The 23,837-nt window shown below is 40.6% G+C and overlaps 1 protein-coding gene across 5 annotated transcripts; it reads right to left on the bottom strand.

The window, feature by feature from the left end:
* Positions 1–480: 480 nt before the first annotated feature.
* LOC118099375 (triadin) lies at positions 481–15,832 on the bottom strand. 5 transcript variants are annotated; one of them, XM_035143917.2, is made up of 7 exons: positions 15,388–15,832; positions 10,222–10,433; positions 7,702–7,743; positions 3,406–3,426; positions 2,546–2,593; positions 2,151–2,258; positions 481–706 (listed from the first exon to the last, which is right to left on the bottom strand). In XM_035143917.2, exons 2-7 carry the CDS (start codon positions 10,406–10,408, stop codon positions 684–686), a joined length of 429 nt encoding a protein of 142 aa, XP_034999808.1. In that variant the 5' UTR covers positions 10,409–10,433; positions 15,388–15,832; the 3' UTR covers positions 481–683. The 5 variants fall into 5 exon arrangements, with proteins under 5 accessions (XP_034999808.1, XP_034999806.1, XP_034999809.1 ...); XM_035143915.2 differs by having other exon boundaries at positions 2,121–2,258; XM_035143918.2 differs by lacking the exon at positions 7,702–7,743 and having other exon boundaries at positions 2,121–2,258.
* Between the last annotated feature and the right edge of the window lie 8,005 nt (positions 15,833–23,837).

Below are 23,837 nucleotides of genomic sequence, written 5' to 3' on the forward strand. Positions count from 1 at the left end.
AGACTGTGATTGGGTCCATGTGTCAGAGGGGAGATGGGTGGATCTATAAACTGCCACACGCTGGTTCTCTCCCAATACTTCACTCACACAAAAACCAGGAATCTTTCACACAACTTGGACCCTAGAGTTTTAGGGAATCAGGCCCTTGTAGCCGGCTGCTGGGTTCCAACCCAGAACCTTCTAGCTGTGATGGTACGGTGCTAACCCCTGGACCACTGTGACATCTAAAATATACTATATGAGTTTGATGGAACATGAACTTACCTCAGAGAATCCCCTCACAGGCTGGTGATGTAATTCAATGAGGAATAATCTAATATGGACTTTTACTAAGTAACATATCTTGGGTTTAAAAACACTCATCTTACATCTCAAGCATCAGTAAATGTTTCCACTTGAGGCATCTGAGATTCCACTGAAATCTTCTGCTATCAGCTCACAAGATTTCCATCAGTCGGAGAAGAAACCGAAGCCAGGAGGTTAAATTAAATTGGCAGTTTTTAATTCATCAAATCATCCAGTTAACGACAGACAGAAAGAATTATTGCTGTGAAATGTTTGACATCCTCTTTCCAGCTCTCTACTTTGTCCTCCACTTGCGTCGGACACACTCGTCCCCTTTTTGCCGTCTCATCCTCGCTCCGAACTCGTCTGTCTTTGCCCTCTCTTGGCACTCTTCTCTTTTAGAGCTCCTCAGAGTGGAAAGCTGAGAAAATGAAACATTCATCAGTCCCAGTAGTTCATAAATCACTGTTGCCACAGGTATAAATGTTAGTGGAGGAAGAATGATACACATGCAAACTACTGATTGTAAAAGTCTCACAGAGAAAAAACATGATCTGTACATAAAGAAAACCACAAAAGACATTTTTCTTTGCTGATATTACTGAACCACACAAGCGATAAATATCAGGCTGCCTGTGTTTGGGGATGATTCTCTCATTTCTTTGTTTGTTTTCAAGTATCATTCTGCGACTCACTGTCAGTCTGAATGAGAGCTAGTGTTGTGAAACGCATTAGGGCCCGAGGTCAAGTTTTTGTTACAGTTAATCTACAACATCTTTTATGGAATTTTGCTTATGATGATTGAATAAAGAAGCTCATGTTAAAAGCTTATTTTCTAACTACAGTATTTGCAAAATTCTACGGGTTAAAAGGGCAAAGTACTCATTCTAACTCAGTTAGTCAGTGAGTGATTACATTCTGACAGCTCCAGCATTACTGTTATCTGCACAGCCTGCGTTATCATGATGAAAATCTGCTATTGAAACATCTGGTTATAGCATATGGAAGGAGTTTGAGAAAAGATGTATAGTTTTCTTTATATACATACCTACATTTACATGCTGTTTATTTAATCAGAATATAAAGAAATGTGTCACTCATGATTTGTTGCATGTAAATGTCCTGAACAAGATGTTTGGTCGGATAAACATGGACGGATTAAGAAACAGCAGGACCCTGACCAGAAAATGTAAAATTGACTGAAGCTGCTTTTAGACTTGCAGTGAAATCCAGACATTTTCCCGAAGTTGCTTGGGATATTTTCTGGAACTTTTCCTGCCGGCCCCGTTGGAAAATGTCAGAATGAGCACATGTGAGGATACAGCACAAAAAAACCTGAAAAATCAAACGAGTGGGCATATTGACAACATTTCTAACACGAAACTGGGAGAATACAAATATCTAAGGATGGATAAAGAGGTGTCGTACATGTAGAAAATGTCAACATTGAAAGACAATGAGATTTGAGAGCTTTTGACGATAAGGGTCGATGCTGGTGTAAATGTGTCGTAAACAAAAACAAATTTTTTATTCAGACGCCACCCCTCACCTGAACAGTACCGAAATGTTCCAGTTTTTTTTACGCGTCATTTTTACTCTATACTTGGACAATCTTCGGCTGCGATTTGCAGAGACTAAAGTGACTATAAAGGATCTTGTAGCTTCGTGGTCATTTTTCATGTCTAAATAGAAGAACTCTCAACACCTTCGTCCACTGACCCCTGATAGGCCCGCTCAGTAATCCATCCATGAGTTAAAACATCTTATTCCAGATATTTATTATTCATCATCTGCGTTGTTGGATGGTTTAATGGTGTGAGGTGATGTCTTCTTACATGTGAGGGTTTCAGTTAGCTGGTGAATACCTTCCTCCTCCTCATCAGGAGCGACCAGACTGGCCGCAAACGTCCATATCAACTCCAACCAATCGGTGCTCTCCTGAGCGGGGCTGGATCTGAGTGGACGAACACCACCTGAACAGAATAGAATACAAAAATAAATGAATAGAATATAGAAGAAAGAAAAGGAATAAAGTGGTATAGTATATAAACAAGTATTTAGACTTAAGATATTTTAACCATTAAACAGTTCAACATTTAGGGTGGAAACAATTTCAGAAGCTCTTTTCTGCTAAATGAAAAACTATAAAAAGTTAAATCACACATTGAAACAAGAAGTTTTACAAAGTTTCCTTATCGTCAAAGTTAATTATTATTATTTAAAATTAGTGAATATAAAAGGATTAAGTAGTTGGGCTTGCCTCTGGCTTTCAAACCTCTCTTAGCGATGGCAGAAGGAGGAGGGAGACCTGATGGGAAGAGAAACACGAGCATTAACAGAGGCAGCGTCTCTGCAGGTTACAGGATGAAGAGAGGAAAAGAAAAAAGGAAGAAGAAGAGAAAATACATAAAGATAAAAAAGTCAAACAGAAGAACAATGAGCAGTTTATAATGCAATGAACATGCTCAAAAGAAAAAACAATATCACACACAAAACATGCAGAAGATGTTTGGACTCGTGCAGACGACGACATGCTGAATGAGCAACAACACGAGCAGCTCGCCTGCAGCATTTCAACATACATTACGTGTTCAGCGTCCAATCAGATTTTGCCATAACCCCAATCAGCGAATCGTGTCGTTCGCTTAAAACTTTAAATCTCCTCCTCCCCAATTACCTGCAGTCTTCATATCCTCATCTCATTCAGATCTCTACATCCTCTAGATCCCTTCTACCACCAGTGTCTCAAATAAACGAATGACTTTTCTTATTGGCTTAATAGACATTGAGAAACGTGATCACACTATTTACCCCTGCAGACTTGATGGCTAAATTTAGAAAGTTACACTCAATACACCTAATTAATGATTTCATGAATAACTCAACAACTGATAAATCATCACACTTGGATATTTTTTTATAAACTGTCTGGCCTCTAGAACATTTAATAAAAACTAATTACTGCTGCACTTGTTTCATGTTGTATATAAGTATAAATAAATGCTTGTAGAAATACAGAAATAAAAACGTAATTAAATACATGTAGAAATGTATAAATTAATGAATAAATGTACAATGAATTGTAAAATAAATAAATGTAGAAATAAATAAACAAGTTACCTTGAATGAAATCGTGGCTTACTCCGGGTTTGAACATTGTTGGAAACAATTTGGATAATGTAAGTACACAAGTCAACAACACATATAACATAGGTTGAATCATTTATAGACATTTTAATGAAGAATTGCTACATATTATGTTTGTATCTGTTATATATGACTTGCCGCACTGCCCAAATATTTACTCACTCCTCCGAATCTGTAATAAACGATTCAATACTTTAACTTTGACAAAAGCTGCTCGGGCCTGTTGTCAGCGTCACGTCCCGGCTCACGGTGTTAAAACAAACTGTGATCATATAGAATGCCGCTGCAGCGATGGCGTTTTGCATCCGTCTCTCCGAGGAGCGCGTGAATTAGCACATTCATTGTTCCTCCGTGAGCATTGTGTTAACTCTGGGCTCTGAAGTGCTAAATGTATTGTTTTGGTCGTCTCTGCGGATCTCTTTCATTTCCCAGCATCCTCTGCCTGTTTGTTGCCCAGTGTGCAGGAGTCATAATGGAGCCTCATAAACAACTGATTAATGCACTGACATTTCTGTGATTGGCACTGCAGTCTTCAGCGCCACAGACACCAGGAATAGAACTAACCCCTACCCCTCAAGCCCCCGACTCATCCACCCGCCGTCTCTCTATGCTTCTATCTCTAATTCATCCCGTGTCCCTTTTCATCTCTCTTATCTCTTCACATCTATTTTCTCCCATCGTCTGACTTTCATGTTCCCATCCCATGTCTTCTCTTCATGTTTCTTCCTCTCATGTCTTTACGCCCCCCCCTCCTACCTCTCTGCCGTTGTTTCTTTTTTAGTTTGGCGTAGTTAAGCAGCCACATCAAAACCGTACGACGCAAAGAAAAGAGATGAAAGATACAAATTGAGGAGCACAGATAATAATAAAAAAGACCAAATGGACTCTGAAGAACTTGCAGAAATAAGAGCTGGAGGAAAAACATCTGAGCAGAGGATTAGAGAAGCTAAATTATACACAGCTTTCTCTCTTTATGTCTTTCTTCCCTCTTTCTTTCTTGACGTCTTTACTTGCACCCTCCGCTCCTTACCTCCTATCCACTTTTCTTTCCTTCCTCCTTCTTGTATTTCTCTCTTTTTTTCCTGTTTTTCCCTCTTTCTTTTTTCTTATTTCCTTCCTCACTCATTAGTCACTTCCTTTCCTTCCCTCTTGCATCCCTCCTTTCCAAATGTCTATTTTTTCCTTTCCTTACTGATGTTTTTTTCTTTCTGTCTTTCACTTCTAATTTCCTCCCTCATTTCTTACTCACTTCCTTCCTTGCATTCTCTCTTTCCTTCCTCCTTCCTGTATTTCTCTTTTTCTTCCTGTTGCTCTTTCTCCCTTTTCTTCTTTCCTTATGGGCTTCCCAACACCTTGCTCACTTTCACCCTTTCCTTCACCCTCTCCTTCCTCCTTCCCTTATGTCTGTTTTTACCTTCCTTCCTTACTTCCTTGCTCACTTCCTTCCTTTCTCAGTGTCCTCCCTCCCCTTTTTCTATCTTTACTAATGCAGCTCACAGGAGAATGATATTGTGGACATGTGGTAATATTCAGTTTAATGTCTGAACTAGAAAATAAATCCTGTCGGTTTTCTCTAACATTTCCAACTCTCTCAGTCGGTGTAGTTTTCACCTCTGGGTCTCTGACAGAGGAAGAGAGAACAAGGCTTTGATGAGGTGACAGATTAAACTCGCTCTCCTCGTCTCTCAACCGCCTCTTTTCTTTCTCTAACAACTCCGTTTCTGAATTACTGTATTTTTCCAAACATTATGTCTCCATATTTCTTTAACTGTATCCTTCTCTCCACAAACACACACACACACACACACACACACACACACACACACACACACACACACACACACACACACACACACACACACACACACACACACAAACACACTCTCTATCTGTGCTTTTTCCCAACAGCGGGAATTGTTTTTCTTCTTAATTGTCCAGAAATGTCTCCTTGCTGTTTCATTTACACAGACTGGCCTTTATTGAAATGTCATGGCGGGAGAAAAGCCTGTGATTAAAAATGCAGCGCAGCATTTTGTCATTGTCAACTTGCAAATATTTGCCTCAGGAAACGGAAGATAACGACAATGTACAGGGGACATTTGCTCTTTTATGTGCATCCACACCTCAGGTCAGAACGATTCCCAGCCTCCGGTGGAAGAAGTGGTTCCACGACTTAGAGGAAGGACGTGTCGCTTTTATAGATCGCCCTGCATGATATGTGGGTGATATGAAGCAATCTCATGCAGAAAAGCTGTATTCCATTTTATCTCTAAGTTGGCTTGAATCACGATTTTTTTTTAGCCACATCAACTTCAACATATTTGTGACTGTCAGTGAACATAAGGTAATAAATCAAGATTTCTCACATTAATTAATGTAAAATAAATAACCTTTCATATCAGCAGATTTACTGTTATCATGAGACACAGCAGTACCTGGACAATAGGGCTACACTTTACCAAAGCATTTGATGATTTGCCCTATGGGGACTTATATCTTGTCCCCATAAAGACAAGTCCCCAAAAAGTTTAGGTCCCCACAACATCAGTAAAACAGACACGCTTTCACACACACACATGCATTTCCACACCCGTAATGCAGCACACATGTTGAGGTATATATCATGCACTTTAAGAATGAGAATGAGAATATACAGACTGCTGACAAATTTAATGAAAACCCCTATAAGAGTGAAATATAACAAATGTAGATTTATTCCATACAGGGCACAAATGGTCACTGATCGTTTTTTTCATTTCATTAAAATGATATGAATCATATGCGAAGCTTTCCCAGTCACCAGATCTCAATTAACCCATTTGTAGACCTCAGGGATGCTTTGGAGCGATGTGCTGTACAGCGCTCTCCACTTATCATGGAAAAACGAAATGAGGGAAAATACTGTGCAGCTATAATATCTACTTAAGGTTTTTTCATTAATTTGTCAACCATCTGTAGATCAAGGCTTGATAAACAACCTGTTTGCATCTGACACCAGAACAAGAAAACGGTCTGGTGAAAAGGTAAATGAAGAAAATCTTTTTTATCAGGAAACAATTCTAAAGGCAAATCAACCCTGAATCACTTTGGCTGGTGCAACTATTAAGCTAATCACTCCAAGGTCAAGAAGGTTCTTTCTATGCCCAAATGTCTCCTTTCAGGAATAACCAGAGCAAAACATTTCGGTCTTTGCAACCGAATCCCTCAAGGCACAGCTTGAACCCATGAATCTGGGTTGATGACCAATATCAAGTCTTAACAGTGTTGACCTTTTACGGGTTAGAATTGCCATTAGCTGTGTCCCAAATCAGGAGTCGTCTCCTTCCGAGGCGGCAGTTGAAGACCGATTGCGTCACAGCGGTGCGACTGAGCTGTCCAATTTCAAAGGCTCCTTCAAATGAGGCTGCTACATGCATCTTTTCATCGCTGAGCAATGAAGGCTCCAACAGGTGGATCCTACTCGGGCCACCCTATCCCTCGATTCATTGCACTTCGAGGGCGAATAGTTTTTCAAAGAGATAATGGCAGAGGCAAGTGACGTGATCAAAACGTCCGATACTTACACTTTTAAATCTAAGAATTAGGCTTCAACTCAACCGAACAGCTAACGGTAGACTGAAGATTTCTCGTCATGTCTGTTGCTAGGCGAAAGCAGTAAGATCAGGACATAGCTGGTGAGGCAAATGACGGAAAAAGTACGTGCACCAAAGCATCTAATTTTGGTTTGCCCTTCGTGGTTTATGCGGCACACAAAGGTCACGAAGAAGGCGGCGCTCCTGAATTAGGACACAGCTGGTCTAAAAGGGTGGAAGCTATTATAGACTGTTTGCTTTGTTAAATTATTCACTATTCACACTAAATTGCAAACGTTGCTTTGGATGGTTTTCTTTCCGAACCGTAAAACGTTTCAAACTGTCCACACTCAGGCAAAAAAAATGTAACTACGATGCTCTGTGTCTAACTTTCAAGCACCGTGGCTCCACCCAAATAAGTGGTGTGAGGGGTCAGAGCAGATGTTAAGCTTTTGACAGCTGCTGTAAACATGCTGGTGGAAGGTTTCATCGAATGGAGACTGCTTGGTTTTGTCCTGATTTAGAGTTGATTTACGCTTGAAAAGGTCAAACACAGAGCTTCACAGTTTGAAACCATGGACACACACTGGACCACATCATCCTGATTTCCACTGCTCTGTCACAGCCATCATTCTAGTGCGAGCGAGCGGGGCGGTTAAACTGTTAGTAGGTTGTTTTTTGTTGTTGTTTCTTTTACCAGGAGATAAACACACGGGGTCGTCACAGTATGATGTGTAGTCTTTGGATGGGATGGCAGGTGATTGTCAGCATGAGGATGGAGGAGAAGGTGAAGGGGTGAGGGTTGGGGGATGAAGAAAGGAGGAAAATGAGGAGAGGCGTTTAAGATGGGCATGTCAGATGTGTGAGGCAGGACCATCCACTGCACTACAGGATGGTCCGAATTCAAGGTGATGTGTGGTAGGTGTGGGAGTGATGAAGAACAGATGTGAGAGGAAGAGACAGAAAGGTTAGTATTACAGTAAATTTACTGAGCACTGAAATACACCTCAGCTTCATGACACAATCAGAAGTGATTGATTTTCTGTTGTGTGGATGGAAGATTGGAGGCAATTTGATTTGTGTATCCAATCTGTATAGATCACTTCAGATTTATTTTTGCTTTATTTATTGCTCAGATATAAAGTATTTAAAGAAGATGTTGGGATTCGAGATGTTTTCTGGAAAGAGCAATTTGATTTATTACAAAATACAGGAAAGCTATAGGATTGTCCTTGAAAGAAAAGCTAAATTTGAACTGCAATAGCATATATTTTAGTTATTTTTATTCTGTGTTCCTTGACAAATTCTACATTTTAACCATTTCTATGACCTTCTGACTAAACTAGACTAAACCACTGACTAACGCCCTGTCCACACTAATGGGGATGTTTACCATAACAAACTTTTGTAGTCCCTAAAATGGAAATTTTTACAAATGCCCTCTAAAGTGCAGATTTTTACAAACTTGCATTGAGGAAATAACAACATCGCAGCTTACTTCTTGGACCACAGTGCTCTTCTCTGGTATTCGATGGATGGTTGATGTTGACTTTATCGCCACCTACTGGCCCGGCCTGCCTGTTTGACTGTTTGTAGTCTTTTTTTTTTGTTCTCGTCTGAATAGAGATATTTTCTTGGAGAGGGTTTAATGTCTGTTCCCAAAAAAAAATCCACATTGGTGTGGACAAGGTATAAAACAGTCACGAGCAGTTAATTTAAGAATTATTTTACTTTAGTTTACGTATAAATTAATACTATATTACATCAGAAAGATACCCATCATCGTAGTGTTCAACTGTTTTCATGGTAAAATGAATAATTTATGTGAACACTGTTCTACTATATTGAAGTACTGTATTATACTGATTCTGAATTGTATTGTACTGTAGCTGTGAAACCAATAACCTTACATGCATGGGGGGAGATTTCTCAAAGTAAGCTGGAAAATGTGACGCATTCCTTTAATTTCCTACTGTAGTAACCCAACAGTTATTGGGTAATATAATAATAATCCCATTGTAGTTCACTAGGCTGTGTAATTAAATTTCTTAAAAGCTGCAGTGGACTCACATAAGGACAGCTACCTTTTTCTGGGGAGATCAACAAAGAAGCTATGTATTCAAAAGTAAAACAATATTCTGCAGTACAGCATGACGGAATCTGCGAGAGCTGCTGTTGCTCTTTATTCTTCGTCCTATTATGCCGCAATCAGACGCCTCTCATTATCTCAAGATGCAACTTAATGGGTTTGCGGCGCCGCTTACGCCTGATCATGGCGCCAGAGAGCGGGCGGTCTTAAGCAGATCTGCAAACGTTTGAAGGTGATATCTCCGCTGCTGCATTCGCTCGAATCAATCAGTAACCTGGCTGCGATCTCAGCACAATTCAATTCCGGTTATCTCGTGACAACAATGTAATTAAAGCACGATCACAGAAACTGACATTTGTACAAACAAAGTATTGAGATAGAGGGATTTAAACCATATGACAAAACAAAGAAACACTCTCAGCGTCTGTTGAGCAGCAGCAGCAATGTGTTATTTAATTTTAAACTAAACTACTTCATGTTTTAATCAAAAGGACTCATTACCTCCTGTGTGTGTGTTATTAGGATTTTAAAATCAGGAAGTGTCCTTTCAATCCTTTCTTTCAGTGTGAGTCAGAGATTTGAGTGAGAATGAAGAGTGTGTTAGACCTCAGCATGTACTCAGCTGTATCACTACGCCGGTACATAAACTGTCAAACGTTAGAGCCTGTGTGAGTGTGAGGAAACGCTCTCCTTAATAACGCTGTCATTTTCAATACACGTGTCCGTCAAGCGACTGGAAACGCACCACGTGTTGCTTTAAACACAAGGCCGTGTTCCGGCAGCACGGACGGCGAGACATGACGTTATTGACACGTGTTGAAACGGTGTCTGTCTCGTCGTTTGACATGTGGACGTTGTTGAAAATGAAGAAAGAGCGCGTCCACTTTTGAAGTCTGCTTCAAAAATGTCTGAAAGGCCGTTGAAGGGTGAAATATGGACGTGTGAATGAAGTGTGAAAAATGGGTAAATGCATGGAAGGAAAGTGTAATTAGGTAAAAAACTAATGTAAAAGAAAACAAGCATATTATAATCACATGTGGAATTGTAATAATTGCAAAATGGTGAAAATGATAGTATACAACATTTAATTAAGTGTAAAATAGATCAGAAAATATGAAATGGAATTACCTGCTAGAGTCCTAAAATCAAGCAGATCAAAAAGAACGATGGCTACAGCCGACCACGTGATGACCAGAGCCACGACCAGCAGCCAAGCCATCGGCGAGCTAAAGGTTAAAATGACGTCATCCAAAAACGTCCTCTGATTGGTGCGAGCTGAAGGGACCACCACCCCGCCGTTGGACTGACTGCTCATTGGTGCAGAGCTGGGAGAAGGACGGCTGCAGAGAGGGAGGGGAACAAGGAAGAGGGACAAAAAGTTTAGAGAAAGAGTCGAAGGTTCAATGGAAATCGCTTCCAATCTTAAACAAAATAAAATGCAAAACTGGGACAGAACAGTCACAAATATCTAAACACTGATTTCAGCCGGTTTGGGTCATTTGAATCATCTCGTTCGGGTTTTAAAGGCAGATTCCACGTTCGCAATGCAGACTCTATCGAACATCTTCAAGCCTGAGCCGAGACTAACCTGACGTCATCATCAAAAGCTCCTCCAGCAACCATCTCCCAGAAATCATGTTTGTACAGCACTAATCTGCAGAAGCAAATATGTTTTGAAGGAAACATAATGCTGCCAAAATTATGTTTTTTTCCCCTACATTGAGGAAACTTTGATAAATAACATATCTGGTAGGTCACCAAATGTTGATTTTGAGCAAATCAGCAATATGTTTGCTAGTTTCATTTTCCTGTTTACATTTGCAGCACAACATGCCAACAGTTAATTCTTAACTTCCATGAAATCGCCAGTTGACAACTGTCCCTGTTGACAAGAAATCACAATATTTTGATTATTATTTTATATAGATTATTTATATTTCCCTGAGTGAAACAGGTCCGTAGAATTTCTGACCTCACAATTTGTAGTAAATATTTATAAACATCTTGCATAAAATTAATTAAAGGGCCCTGCACCTACTTTCCTGTTTGGATAATTGTGAATACAAATAGTTTTGGGTGGAGTCTGTTCTGAGTTTTGAAAACAATACCTGACAGCAACAAACACTTCACACCACACACGGGTGGGTTACATGACTGCTCCTCAAAAGTGAAGCCAAAGTGTCTTGATCGCCAACCAGTGGCTGACTGTAGTGTAGGTGATAAACCCTGCCTCCTCCATGTTTGCGGATGGAACATTGGCAAAATTGAAAACTCAAAGTACAAAAATACATTTTTCTCAAAGAGGGCTTCTGTCATTTTAGGTTTTTCCTGTCACACTGACATTTGTTAAAGTTTCTTTCCAGAAAGTTTGGTTTTAATGTGATTTTGTAAAACTGGGAATCAATCGTCCTGATTGACAGGTCACACTGACTCGTGTATCAGTGGGATATGTTGGCTTCATTTCTTGATTGTGGGAGGAAGTGGAGCCGTGTCGTCCATCTTTATATACAGTCTATGTTATAGGTTATACGTCACGGTGCTGTTGGTATTTTGAGTAACAGATACAGTAACAGACGTACCTGACCAACAGGTACGTCGTTTGCGCTCAGGATGCCAGTGATTTTGATGAATGCACACAGCAGCTGTTTATTTACGAGGAAGTCGGTGAGTCATTCAAGTATTTTTTTTGTTACAGGAGGGGAATGAGGGATGCGAGGAAGAGAGATGAGAACGAGGATTACCCGAGGTGATGGCGAGATTAAATTCCACCTCACTTTGAAAAATCTGCTCCATAAAACAAACGACTTCTCCGAGGAAAGTTTTCATCATCGCGTGGCGGTGGGGCCGTGCGCCGTAATATGATTACGTGCCCGCGATCGCTTGTTCGTGTTCATTACGCGGCGTGCTGCGCCGAACGCCTGAGATGATTTATTTTTTTCCCTCCGTTTCTCTGCCTGCCTCGCACGAAGCAAATTTAAAGTAATAGTTACTCCGGTGTGGCGTTTTGAATTAAAACAGGAATGATTCATTTGGAAGAGATATGTCCTTCTTAAGATTATTAATGAGGCCCTGAGGGACGCAGGTCCACGAGAGGTGTACTGGTCCAGCTGCTGTTACACACCATTCATTATTACAGACTGGTGGAGAGAATTAGGTTGTGGTTTGGACAATGATCCTCATTATACCTCAATGTACGATGCAGGCCACAGTCTTCCACACCATATGCTACTGCTTTTGCAAATTGGTCGCATTATACTCTAATAGTGCAGCCTGTGCACTCAAGAAGATGCATTCAACTATACAGACTATTAAACTGTGAATGTAGCAACAAGTAATTTAATTCAATTTCAGCAGCAAGAGCACAGTGGCACTGAAGTATATTGTTGCCACAGCAGAAAAAATACAAATCAGACCAGAACAGTATCGCGTCATAATGCGAAAAGCTTGTCTGTTTTTTTTCCATGTGATAATAGGACAACTTGTTATGATATAACAATATGGCTCATTTATACAATTTGATTAATGTTTAGGTCATGCTGGAGTTGAGATGGATTAACCTGTTATAACATATTGCACACATATTTCTCTCTCTCTCTCTCTCTCTCTCTCTCTCTCTCTCTCTCTCTCTCTCTCTCTCTCTCTCTCTCTCCATCTGTATATGTGTATATAGGACCCATGCTGTGTATATAAATGGAATAATTAATGTGTATGTATCCATCTATCCATCTGTATCTGTATAGTTAGGACCCAGGATGTGTGTATAATGGGAAGAATTGATGTGTTTTGATCCAGGAGCTGCTCTCACACTGACCTTTGTGTTGCTGCGTTCATAACAAACTACAAAATCAATTTAACATAATTCTGTCCGTACACACACCTGATGGTGCAGTTGCGTGTGTGTGTGTGTGCGTCTGATTTTAGAAAACTAATCATTGATCCGATGAGCAACAACAACAACCGGCGTGTGTGTGTGTGTGTTAGTGTGTGTGTGTGCGTGTGTCATTTCAGAAGCGGAGCCAAGCGTTGCCTCAGAGCGTGTGTGTGTGTGTGAGATATATAAAAGCCATTGATCTATACTGAGGCCCTGGCAACAGCTGGTCAGGCCAGTGTATTGATCTGCAGCAGGTAAAACAGTCACGATGTTACAATGACAGAGGGCTGGAGTACAGTGGAAACATCCCACTGCAGATAGAAGAGGAAAAGCTGCACCGTCCAATCTCCTCCAAACCAGGTAATTACAGTTTCCTTCTCTTAAGAAGCCCATGTTTTATCAGGGAGAGTCACACTCTGCAGGAATCTACGCCTCATGTGTGCGTCCTCTCTTCAAACCCAAGTGACCCAGTCCACCTGTTGTTACCCTCAAGTGTTGAGCTGATCTTAACACACACACACACACACACACACACACACACACACACACACACACACACACACACACACACACACACACACACACACACACACACACACACAGGGACACAGGCCGCCGCTGCTGCCTCCTCCACACCAGAGGAATGAATAGAATTAGAACAATGTGGGTGCAGGCTATTAACTGGCCTTTGAGGGCAAATGGAAGAGGCTTAGTCATCAGATGCCTGCACCTTTTGTCAGGAGTGCACAAACCGTCTGACAAACAACACCGCTCATAGGAACCGGTCTTAAAGAGTATCTGAGGACGTTTAGAGCAAGACTGATCTCACCCTGTGGTTCTCACATTAAGATATGAGGTACTTCAGTGAGTGAGCACATGCTTATTTTAGTCCTTATTAAGTAGCACCCTGTGGCAGACACAGACAATTTTAGAAGAAAAATCCAATTTTAGCTAAGAAAGTAATTTTTTATTCATTTTTTTATAACAATGTCTCCTTTGTAGTTAAACTCATCAAAACGTAAATTATGTTCGTTGTGTGATATCTTTGATGCAAGTTTCCTGCGCCAATGTTTTAGCTGTGACAGCTGTGATATGCTAAGATAGGTCACGGCTACAAGAAAAATGGTACAACACACATACACCACACACACACACACACACACACACACACACACACACACACACACACACACACACACACACATCCTTAACACCAGTTTATATCCTAATGTTACATTTTACCTAACCCAGAATATGACTTTTCAAGGTGTTTGAGACTAAAGCGTGATTTTCTGTTAAGCTTACAATGACTGTACATTTATCTGACAGCTACTAACCTTTAAGATGAATACTTAGATCTACAACTGGATTTAACTGCAGTACATTAATGTATAGTAGTTAAAACTAGGAGTATCTCCACCTTTAACAATAAAATCTGTTATTTGGCCCACTCTGCATTGCAAGTACTTTTACTTTTGATCCATATTTGGCTGATATAACTTATGTGCTCCTGCAAACACAGCACATTGTCTTGTAACAGAAAAATCTGATCTATGATATAATTTGTCCGACACCCAGTCTGTTCTCATGTGTATAAAGTGCAGCTCAAAAAGTGAAAGCAGTGTTTTACATGTCAACCATTCCTCTCGGTTATACGTTTTAGCAGTAACCCGATGGCACTGTCAGACATAAAAAGACAAAAGAGGGATCATCTCAACTATACCGCAAATATTTTCATTTGCAGTTGTTCCCAATGTGAATAGTAGAAAATATACCACTTATATCTCTACTTCTGTGTGAAATACTGGATATGTTTGAGTCTTCAGGCTTCTAAACATCACAAGGGACAAATAGATATGGCTTCATTTGAGTGGATCAGAGGCCGTAAAGGATGCGAGTCAGTGGTTTAACAGATTCGTAGCAGAATGAGGAGTGAATCATCAGGTCCAGGCGGGAGAAGATGCTGCTTTTTCAAAAAATGTAGTGCTTGGAGTGTGCTGAAGCTAAGCAACATCACAAAAAATAGTAACTTCAAGGTATGGTTTGCTGATTTTATGTAAAATTTTGAGATATCAGCAGTAGTTATAATATTTTCTGGTATCATGTTTATGTATTTAATATATGTACTGAATCGAGGTTTACACTTCAAAACAACAGAAGAGAAATAATCACATACTACTTATGGCTAATGGCACATGCTGTTACTCGTATGTAATGTAGATAACAGCACAACATTATCAATTTTAAATTACTTGAAGAAAACATCAAATACACAATATAAATAAGTTGAAGTTTAAGTCGTATTAAATGACAGTAAGTAAGAATAACTGCTTTGGCTTTGCACTGACCTCCAGCGTTAAGCAACCCAGTATCAGATCATTATTATTAAGTTAAGCCCGAGTGAAATGGATTTTTAACTGTACCTCGGACTTGCTGGATGTTCAGTGATAACCTTCAGTCCCTCAAAGGCTCGGGGAATGCAGTGTTACCATAGAAGCAAACACAACTCCTTCCTCAAACCTTCCTTGGCCCAAGTCAAACGTGAGAAAAGACGATGGAGGCAACACTCAAATCCGGCAGCAAAAAACCGCGCACAGCAATTGTGTTAAGCTGGATCACACGAGGGTCTAAAAATACACCACAGGAGAAAATGGAAGGAAAATCCCGAGAACAATCTTTCAGCCTATATTGTGTTCTTGGTGTTTTCAAAGTTGTTCCTCAAAGGCTTAAATTTGTGTTCAAGAAGTTCTCGAGTCAAAGTGTCTGGAGAGAGTGAGACAGAAAGAGAGAGAGAGACGGATAGAGAGAAGCAGGGAGAAGGGGTCGACCCACAGAGCTTCACCCTGCCCCCTCAGAGGATCCAAAATAGATAGATAAAGAATTGGAGGAAGGGAGGGTGCGATCTCAAAAGAAGAGAGGGAGTAAAGGGAGAACGGAGAGAGAGGGAACACGGGGTGTAAAGGAGCAAAGATCAAGGGATGGAGAGGAGGAAGACAAAGGAGGAAAGAATGAAATAAGGAGGCAAAGGTCGATAAGTCTCCCGCGCTGTGTCTCAGAAACACAGAGCTTATTAATCATGTTATGACGAGGGAGGAACTGTTTCCTCCCATTGAGCTCACCTCTACTGACCCCTTCAAATTATCAAGACAATTCCTCTGTAGCTCCAATGTGAATCACGTGGCACTTTCATTTATTTGTTTTTGGTTTAATGATGCTTTTTTAAATATCAAATGACTGGTGGGACAACAACTGCACTTTATCTAGAGACACTCACTTTGTGCCCTTGACAACAACTTAAAGAACAAACTCCTGAGAACTTTAAATGTCTTCCGCTCCTTCCTGTCCTTCCTCCCGGGGAAACATATATCCTCCTAAGTGCCCTACCTTGTCAAACGGAGGTCAAAGTCGGGGGTAAATAAGTAAATAAAATATCTAATTGAGCCCCATGTGAGTTTTTAAGCCCTGCCACAACCTGTTTTTGAGGCCCAGTTTAAAGGAGAGTGTGTTTGTGTGTGTGTGTGTGTGTGTCTATGTGACAGAGCAATGGGAAGGAGTAACCTGACCCCCCAGTCTTGCCCTGGGAGCCTGCGCTGCAGAGGCTATAATTAGAGGTACAGACAGCAGCTGGTGTTAACATAGGACTGGACTGCTTCATATGTAGGGCGGACAGAGGGGGCTGAGGGCCGGGGGACACAACACGTACACACACACACACACACACACACACAATTCAGGTCCTATTCTATTCTCCAAGAGAGTATGTATAAGAGACATTGGGTCATTTATGTTCAACTTATTAAAATAGCAAGTGCCCCACTATTGTTATTAATATTCTATTTGGAAAAAAACATAACAAATTTAAGATATTAAGATGTATTCATTATAAACAGCTGGAAACAAGTTATGCTGGACTTCATGTAATGTAATGTAGGGACTCTAAAATGACCTTAAAACTTATTTCCTGTTTTACTTTGTAGTCACTCACCTTTGGCCTGTTTTACTTTCTGTTTTTTGTCACGTCTCCCCCTCCTCTATCTGCACCTACTTAATATGTTTCACCAACTACCACCGACTCCCTTGTGTATGTAGTCCCTGTGCTCCTCCTCCTCCTCCTCCTCCTCCTCCTCCTCCTCCTCCTCTCCATCTGTTTGTCTCCCACTGCAGCTACAGAGCGCTGGTTGTCTGCTTATTCAAAGTTTATCAATATTGACCGTTCGTCCAAATCGCACCAAATTTTGACTTTCCCTTAACAATGCACATATCAAGTGTGAAGCCAATAAGATGCACGGTTCTTGAGACACGAGAGCCACAGACAGACACACAGAGATTTCTGGAATTAGATTGATATTACTTAATAATCTTAACGATGGCTCTGCTCCATTTAAAGGTTCTGCAAACCCTCGTCTGAGCCATGTCTCCCCATTATGTCCAAACACTGAGCCACACTGAGTGACATATTCCCTAATCACTATGAACATGGCCTTTGTAGTTTACTCTGAGTCAAACCCCCATACTCCATCCTGCTGCTCTAAATATTCACTATTACACCAAACGTGTATTAAACATGTGAAGCAAATACACAATTACTTAACTTTAACTACCATTTACCAAACACTACAGAGTTAATCTACTTTAGGAAATAATTATGCCTCTTTAGACTAAATATTTGTAACTAATTTTGAAAAGGCTACATATTCAGGCAGTTCTCATTCTGTTTTTGGTTGTTGTTATGGATGTTGCCCTCGGTGTGACTCACATACAGGGAGATATAGTTTCAAACTCTTGTGGATATAAAACCTGAGCCGGCTGGAACCAGTTGGGACCCAAGAGGCCGAGCCAGGTATGGACAAAAATTTGGTAATATATTTAAGTTGGGGTCAGTCACGTTAGTTGGGCTGATTCTTTTACTCTTCACAAGCAATAACCATGTGTGTCAGCGACATGTCAACACAAACAGTGCAGCTTACATTACCTACATCGGCCCTGGTTGGGTTGGGACAGAAAAAAAAACTAAATGTCAGGTTCGGGTCAGGCTCGGTTCGTTTTCTCTCAGGTTCAAACAGAATAATACGACACTCTGCTACATTTTGCTCAGAAGGGAGAGAACCAGTATTGGGAGGTAACACAAAAGTATTTAGAGAAAGGGCAAAACATATTGCGAGGAAACTCAAATGTTATCCTCAAAAAATTCTTGCTGACCCTTCGGGGGCTCTGTACACATTTCTTAAACAGAGGCAGTTCAAAGTATTTTACTAGTTGTATAAAATACGAAACATAAGACATAAAAGACACACTTGAAAGATTAATAGGAAATAAGAATTACAGAAGTTTAGTTATAGGAAGGAGTGAACCTTTATATTCTTACAAATGGTTACAGTTAGACATCTTAGACAGTACCTAATATTTCTGAGGAGGTTGTTCCAGGTACGTGCAGCATAAAAGCAGCTCTGTGTTTTTTGTTGACCCCGAAGAGGCAGCAGCCTCCAGTCAGAAGAAATAAAAGTTCTCGAGGGGTCACATGTAAACAAAACATGTCGGAAATCAAATTCGGTCCTGGCCTTTTGGAGAGTAACAGTTTTTTAAAAGAGATATTCTGATTTCTAACTAACAGAAGTGTTAAAAATATTGTTTCAGGTCATGCTAGTGGGGATATGCAGGACAGGTGTTTAAAACCTTCCAATTTAACCCGGCTGAAAGAGATAAATTGAGCAGGAACTTACAGTAACACTATGCAGAGCCTCAGAGGTTTGAGACTGTGTGAGGTGAAGTGGTGCTGGATGTGCAACACTTCACCTTTTGTGGTGTTGAAACAACTTGTCAGTCGTGATCAGCTCCAGATGTGTCTCCCAGCAGCCAGAGGTTTGACTCTGTACTCCATCACTGTCCAAGGTTCTGAACTGGTGCCGGCAGCAGTGTGACACCTTCGTCGCTGTCCGCGGTTCTGAAACCTCAGCAGACCTCGAGAACCTGTGACGTTCTTCAGGCGTCGTCCCTGAGAATTTCTTTAATGCCAAAAATATCTGTGTGCGATGCTAAGAAGAAAAGTCTCAGGATGTGTATAACTCTTTAATGTCTCGATTTACACTCAGAATGACGACTTTTTCAAGGTACATCATTGCATCTCTCTGTCAAACCAACACACACACACACACTCACACACTCTGACGCATTGAACTGTGGCGCCAACATGATCGCAGTGCTTGTTGATTGCTGTTAGTTTCATCAGATTTACTGTGGCTGGTTGGTTTCATCAGGTTATTCCTCATGGGTTTGAGCATGTTATGCATGCAGCACAGCAGCTATCTGACAGAAAATATTGAAATGACAGAAATAACTGAAATCGAGACTACAAATCAAAACAAGGTCAACGGTAGATATTTATTATGTGGCTTAACCCTTAAAGAACATTGGAGCTGATTGGAACTTCAGCAGACAAGCTCCTCCCCTGTGGAATCATCTCCCAGTTACAGTTTTATGTTGAAGAGTTGGCTTAACACCTTCCTTTGTGATGAAGCTTATAGTAAGAGCCGGTTCAGGTCCGTCTTTGAACAGCTCTTATCAAAGTCAATATTATTGTCAATTATTCCATACGTACAAGACAAAGACGTGATTGAAATGCCATTTCTCTCTAAACCCAGATGTAAACATATAAACTAACAGAACATACAACTACGCAACATATTAAGATCTCAAGAAAAGAACACAACATAAAAGGCAGAGGGTAGATAGGGTGTGAGTAGTGCAAACTGGAATAGTGAAATGGGCCTATGTTGTTGAGGGACACATGACACATGGAGCTTCTCTTTCCTCCTCTTCCTCTTTATCACATTCATTTCTCATTAGTACATGTTACTGACTTGACGTCTTCCCCGGAGTCCTTGTGCCTTACCGCTGCAGATCCAGGATCACGGCTGCGGCTACATTGTGGATTGCGATCGTGATCATGGATCGTGGTCATGGACCGTGGTGGCAGTTGATCGAAAATTATGATAACAACCATTGCTATTGTATTGCTTAGATATACAATATGTCAACTCGCATGTTCTACCATTACCTTTATCATTACAATCGTCACTGCTGCTCCATTCATCTCTGTCAGACTTTTTCTTTTTTTAAATACTTGAAACATTGATACAACCCTTTTAACGTGTTTTCTCATGAATGTTGTAAATATCCTAGTTTTGTTAAACATGATATCTTCCCCTGTTAAAAGGGTTTTTGGATGTTTCTCCTCACTCTAGTCAAGGATTAAGAGCAGAGGATGTTTGTCAGGCCCTATAAGGCAAATTGTAATTTGTGAATATCGATTGAATGAATTCGATCAAGCTTTCTTTATTAATTCGTCTCTCTACAGGGCTCTGTACACAGTCCCATAGCAGGTCTTTTCTCACCGCAGCTCAATTACTGCAGGTCGCTTTTACAGTTTCAGAAAGAAGACTGCAACCAACACCACCACAGGACAAACAAACAGCCCATTTCAAACAGGCAGGTTTAGAACGGACATTAATAACTATAACTGATATTATTTATAACACCTGTACTTACTCTGAGAATAAGTTACGCACATCATTAGTTATGTGAAAATAAATAATTTCCTGTTGTGTCACTTAAGGCAATAGCACCTATATCTGTCTTCACTTTTATAATTTAGACAAATATTATAGGATGTGCTGGCAAAGGCTAAAGATTCATAATTGTGATGTGACGTTAAACATCTTTGGTACTACAGGCTGTGTTATTGACGCTGCCGCAGGGTGAAAGCCTGAAATCATGGTTTTCAGCTCGCAGATGGCTGGAGGCCTTTAACCGGCACAGGACGGCCAGTCTGTGATTAAAAAGTCACACATCAACTATACATCTCAGTCTCTCCATGACACTCTCTGCTGCTGCACTGTCTGACTCCTGCACCAACCCTCATACTTTCTCTTCTTCTCTTTCCTGTGCCTTTCTCCTCTTCCTCACTCTAACTTTATGTCCTCCTTTCACCCTCACCTCCCTGGCTCTCTCCTCCTCTTCCTTACCCTCCATCACCCTCTCTGTGCTCCTTTCGTTCCTTTCATCCAGCCTGCATTACACCCCTCCCCTCCCTCCCTCCTCCTCCCCTCTCCTCTCCTCTCCTCTCCTCTCCTCTGCTCTTGAACTTTCTTCCCTCGCTTTCATCTCTCTTTCTCTTTTCACCACTTCCATACCTCTATCTCTCTCCACACCTCGCTCTGTCACTCATCATCTTTGTTTCTCTCTCTCCACAAATATACACACGCACACACACACACACACACACACACACACACACACACACACACACACACAAACTCTTATTAAATTAGTAATAATGTCACCATGCTCTCTCCCATGAGGCCAGTGTTATTGACTTCATTATGCAAATGTAAACCAGCCGAAAGCTATACTGCTGATGGGATAAGACACACACATACACACACACACAGTGTTTGTTGGCTGAGTGTGTTGGCCAGGAAAAAAATCTTGCTGTTTCAGATAATTATGTCAACCAGTGGAGTTGACGTGTATATTAGCAGGGAATCTGCTAAATCCAATGGGCCTGGGGCGCCTTGTATCTGGTGCCTCGGAGTGATGCTGTGATAGAAAAGAATAGAAATTGGTAAAAAAACGATTTATTGACATGACCTGGGACTGAAAAGTTGGTGTTTTGAAACCCGCCCTGTCGTGTCCAAATGTCAAACTGTCCTTAGGCATCAAACTAATTTCCAAATGAATGTGGGAGAAAAAAAGCATTTGGTAAATAAATGTGATGTCATGAAACTAAATTCAGTCAATTTCTTGTTATTTTAATGAGATCATTATACTTTATAAGGATTTTTAAAACTAGGAGAGCGGATACCTCCATGAAGGCTGTTAGGCCACAGCAAATTTTACCTCTTCATATATATTCGCACTCTTCATATGCCATTTCTTGAGAATGAAAAAAAAAAAGGAATATTAATTGAATCTGCTCCAAAGGTTAATGGGTTCTTGCTTGGCCCATACCCCACAGTAGAGTGCATTCCTCTGGCAAGTCTCCTTATGAAACCACATTTCATAAATAATATAGTTCCCCAAATATGCCTTTTTCATTAAGAGCCATCAACTACTCTCTGAGAAATTAGCAAAAATGTTGAAGAACCTTGTCACATCATCAAAGAAAGTGAAGAATAATCCTGGATCGGCCCCTTGATTCGTATTTGTGCAAGAATTTAATGGAATCTTCTTTGACCCCCGACACATCCTTCTACCAAGTTACGTGGTAATCCATCCTGTAGTTTTTGTGTAACCTTGAAAATAAACAAACATACAAACGGACAGGAGTGAAAACATATATCTGACAGTGAAGAGTGTGTAGAGTCAGGAACATTTCACTGCAAGAAAAAAAACGTTTGACTCCTGCTTGCCCAAATCTAATAGAATATTTACAAAAATAAAAAAATCCTTTAATATTTCCGTTGGCTCTTCACGATGTCATCTATGCCAGCTTTAAAGAACACATTTGTCTGTGAACAGCTCTTCACAGGCACCAGACTGATGGAGGAGCAGGCCAGGTAGATGTACCCAGCAAGTACCTGAATGGCCTCCAAACTCCTGGACTAATTCTTGTCTCTGTGGCTCGGCCAGGAAGTGAGAGTCCTCTCATCTTCGCTCTGATCTGCCGGCCCTGCGGTTCTCTCCATCAAACTGACACTCGCCGGTCACAGTTGCCAGATCACGCTGTGTTTTGATAGCAGTTAACACACACGGAAAGGCATCGGAGAGTAAACAGTAAACACACATGCACGCACGTGCACGCACACACTATCAAACAGTGTGCTGGCAGACGCAGAGCGGACAGATGGAGAGACGGCAGAGAGCAGGGGGGAAGTGGAAATTAAAGTCACAGTGTCAGGAAGAACAATTAGAGCGAATATTTCATAGACTGGCTGACTGAATGTTATTTATCATTCTAAAAATATTATGTCATTTTCGGTGGATTTATTATGATGATCGGTGCACATGTTGGCACAGACTGAAATATTAAAATGACTAAACTGGCAGAAAATATTGAACTTTCGTGATTTCCAGAGGATGAGGCCGAATGACTTTGTTGATTTCCTTGACATTTTTATCCAGTGACACCAGCAGGTTGGCAAATATTCTATTTGGTGTAATTTATTACTATATGTGGAATAACAAACCAAATAATCAAGTTTCTTTATCAAAATTGTAATTCTTCAATTACGGTAAATAGCTGGACGGTTTTAAAAAAGTACTTGGTGTGATGCTATCTATATTAGCATAGCAATTAGCTCAAAGCAATGCTATGTAGAGTAGAGTACAGCCTCACTGAGGCGCTATAGGCTGCAAAGACCTTTTCAGAGACTAGAAATATAGGTCACAAGTCATAAAGTAGCTTACGTGAGCAGGGCTGAATAAAACCAAAGCTAAGAGACAAAACCACGTCTCAAAGCATCTAATTTAACATCTGTTTAAAGAAAACATTTACCGACTGCTGCCTGAAAAGATGATGAACCAATCTGGTGGTTCAATACCTTTCAGTTCCTCTATACGGAGACATACATCTTTACTCAGGCGACCTATTCTATTTACTGATTGTCCTTCAGTCACTGTTTAAACGGTATCCACATTGTTTTATACCCTGAGCTGAGATATGGAGAGAAAGGCGGCCATTGTTGTCACTTTTGTCATGTGTTTGATTTAAAAAGAAGAAGTTGCTTAGCCATGGATTGTTAACTGACAGCTGTAGTCGAACCATTTTAATTAATAGTATCATATTACATTGTTATAATGTTAGCCTCATAGATTAGGGAGTGACAAATATATTTACTGACTGATTATATTAGGGACCGAAAACTACACTAATTAA

The sequence above is a fragment of the Hippoglossus stenolepis genome, chromosome 20 (assembly GCF_022539355.2).
Source record: "Hippoglossus stenolepis isolate QCI-W04-F060 chromosome 20, HSTE1.2, whole genome shotgun sequence".
NCBI lineage: Eukaryota > Metazoa > Chordata > Actinopteri > Pleuronectiformes > Pleuronectidae > Hippoglossus > Hippoglossus stenolepis.

What these genes read in the sequence shown, in the direction of transcription:
- LOC118099375 (XM_035143915.2), bottom strand. Translation starts at nt 10,408, where the DNA reads ATGAGCAGTCAGTCCAACGGCGGGGTGGTGGTCCCTTCAGCTCGCACC. An exon ending in AAGCCACGATTTCATTCAAG is followed by an intron (nt 2,594 to 3,405) that starts GTAACTTGTTTA and finishes TCTTCCCATCAG; the next exon opens with GTCTCCCTCCTCCTTCTGCC. An exon ending in GAGAGGTTTGAAAGCCAGAG is followed by an intron (nt 2,259 to 2,545) that starts GCAAGCCCAACT and finishes TATTCTGTTCAG; the next exon opens with GTGGTGTTCGTCCACTCAGA.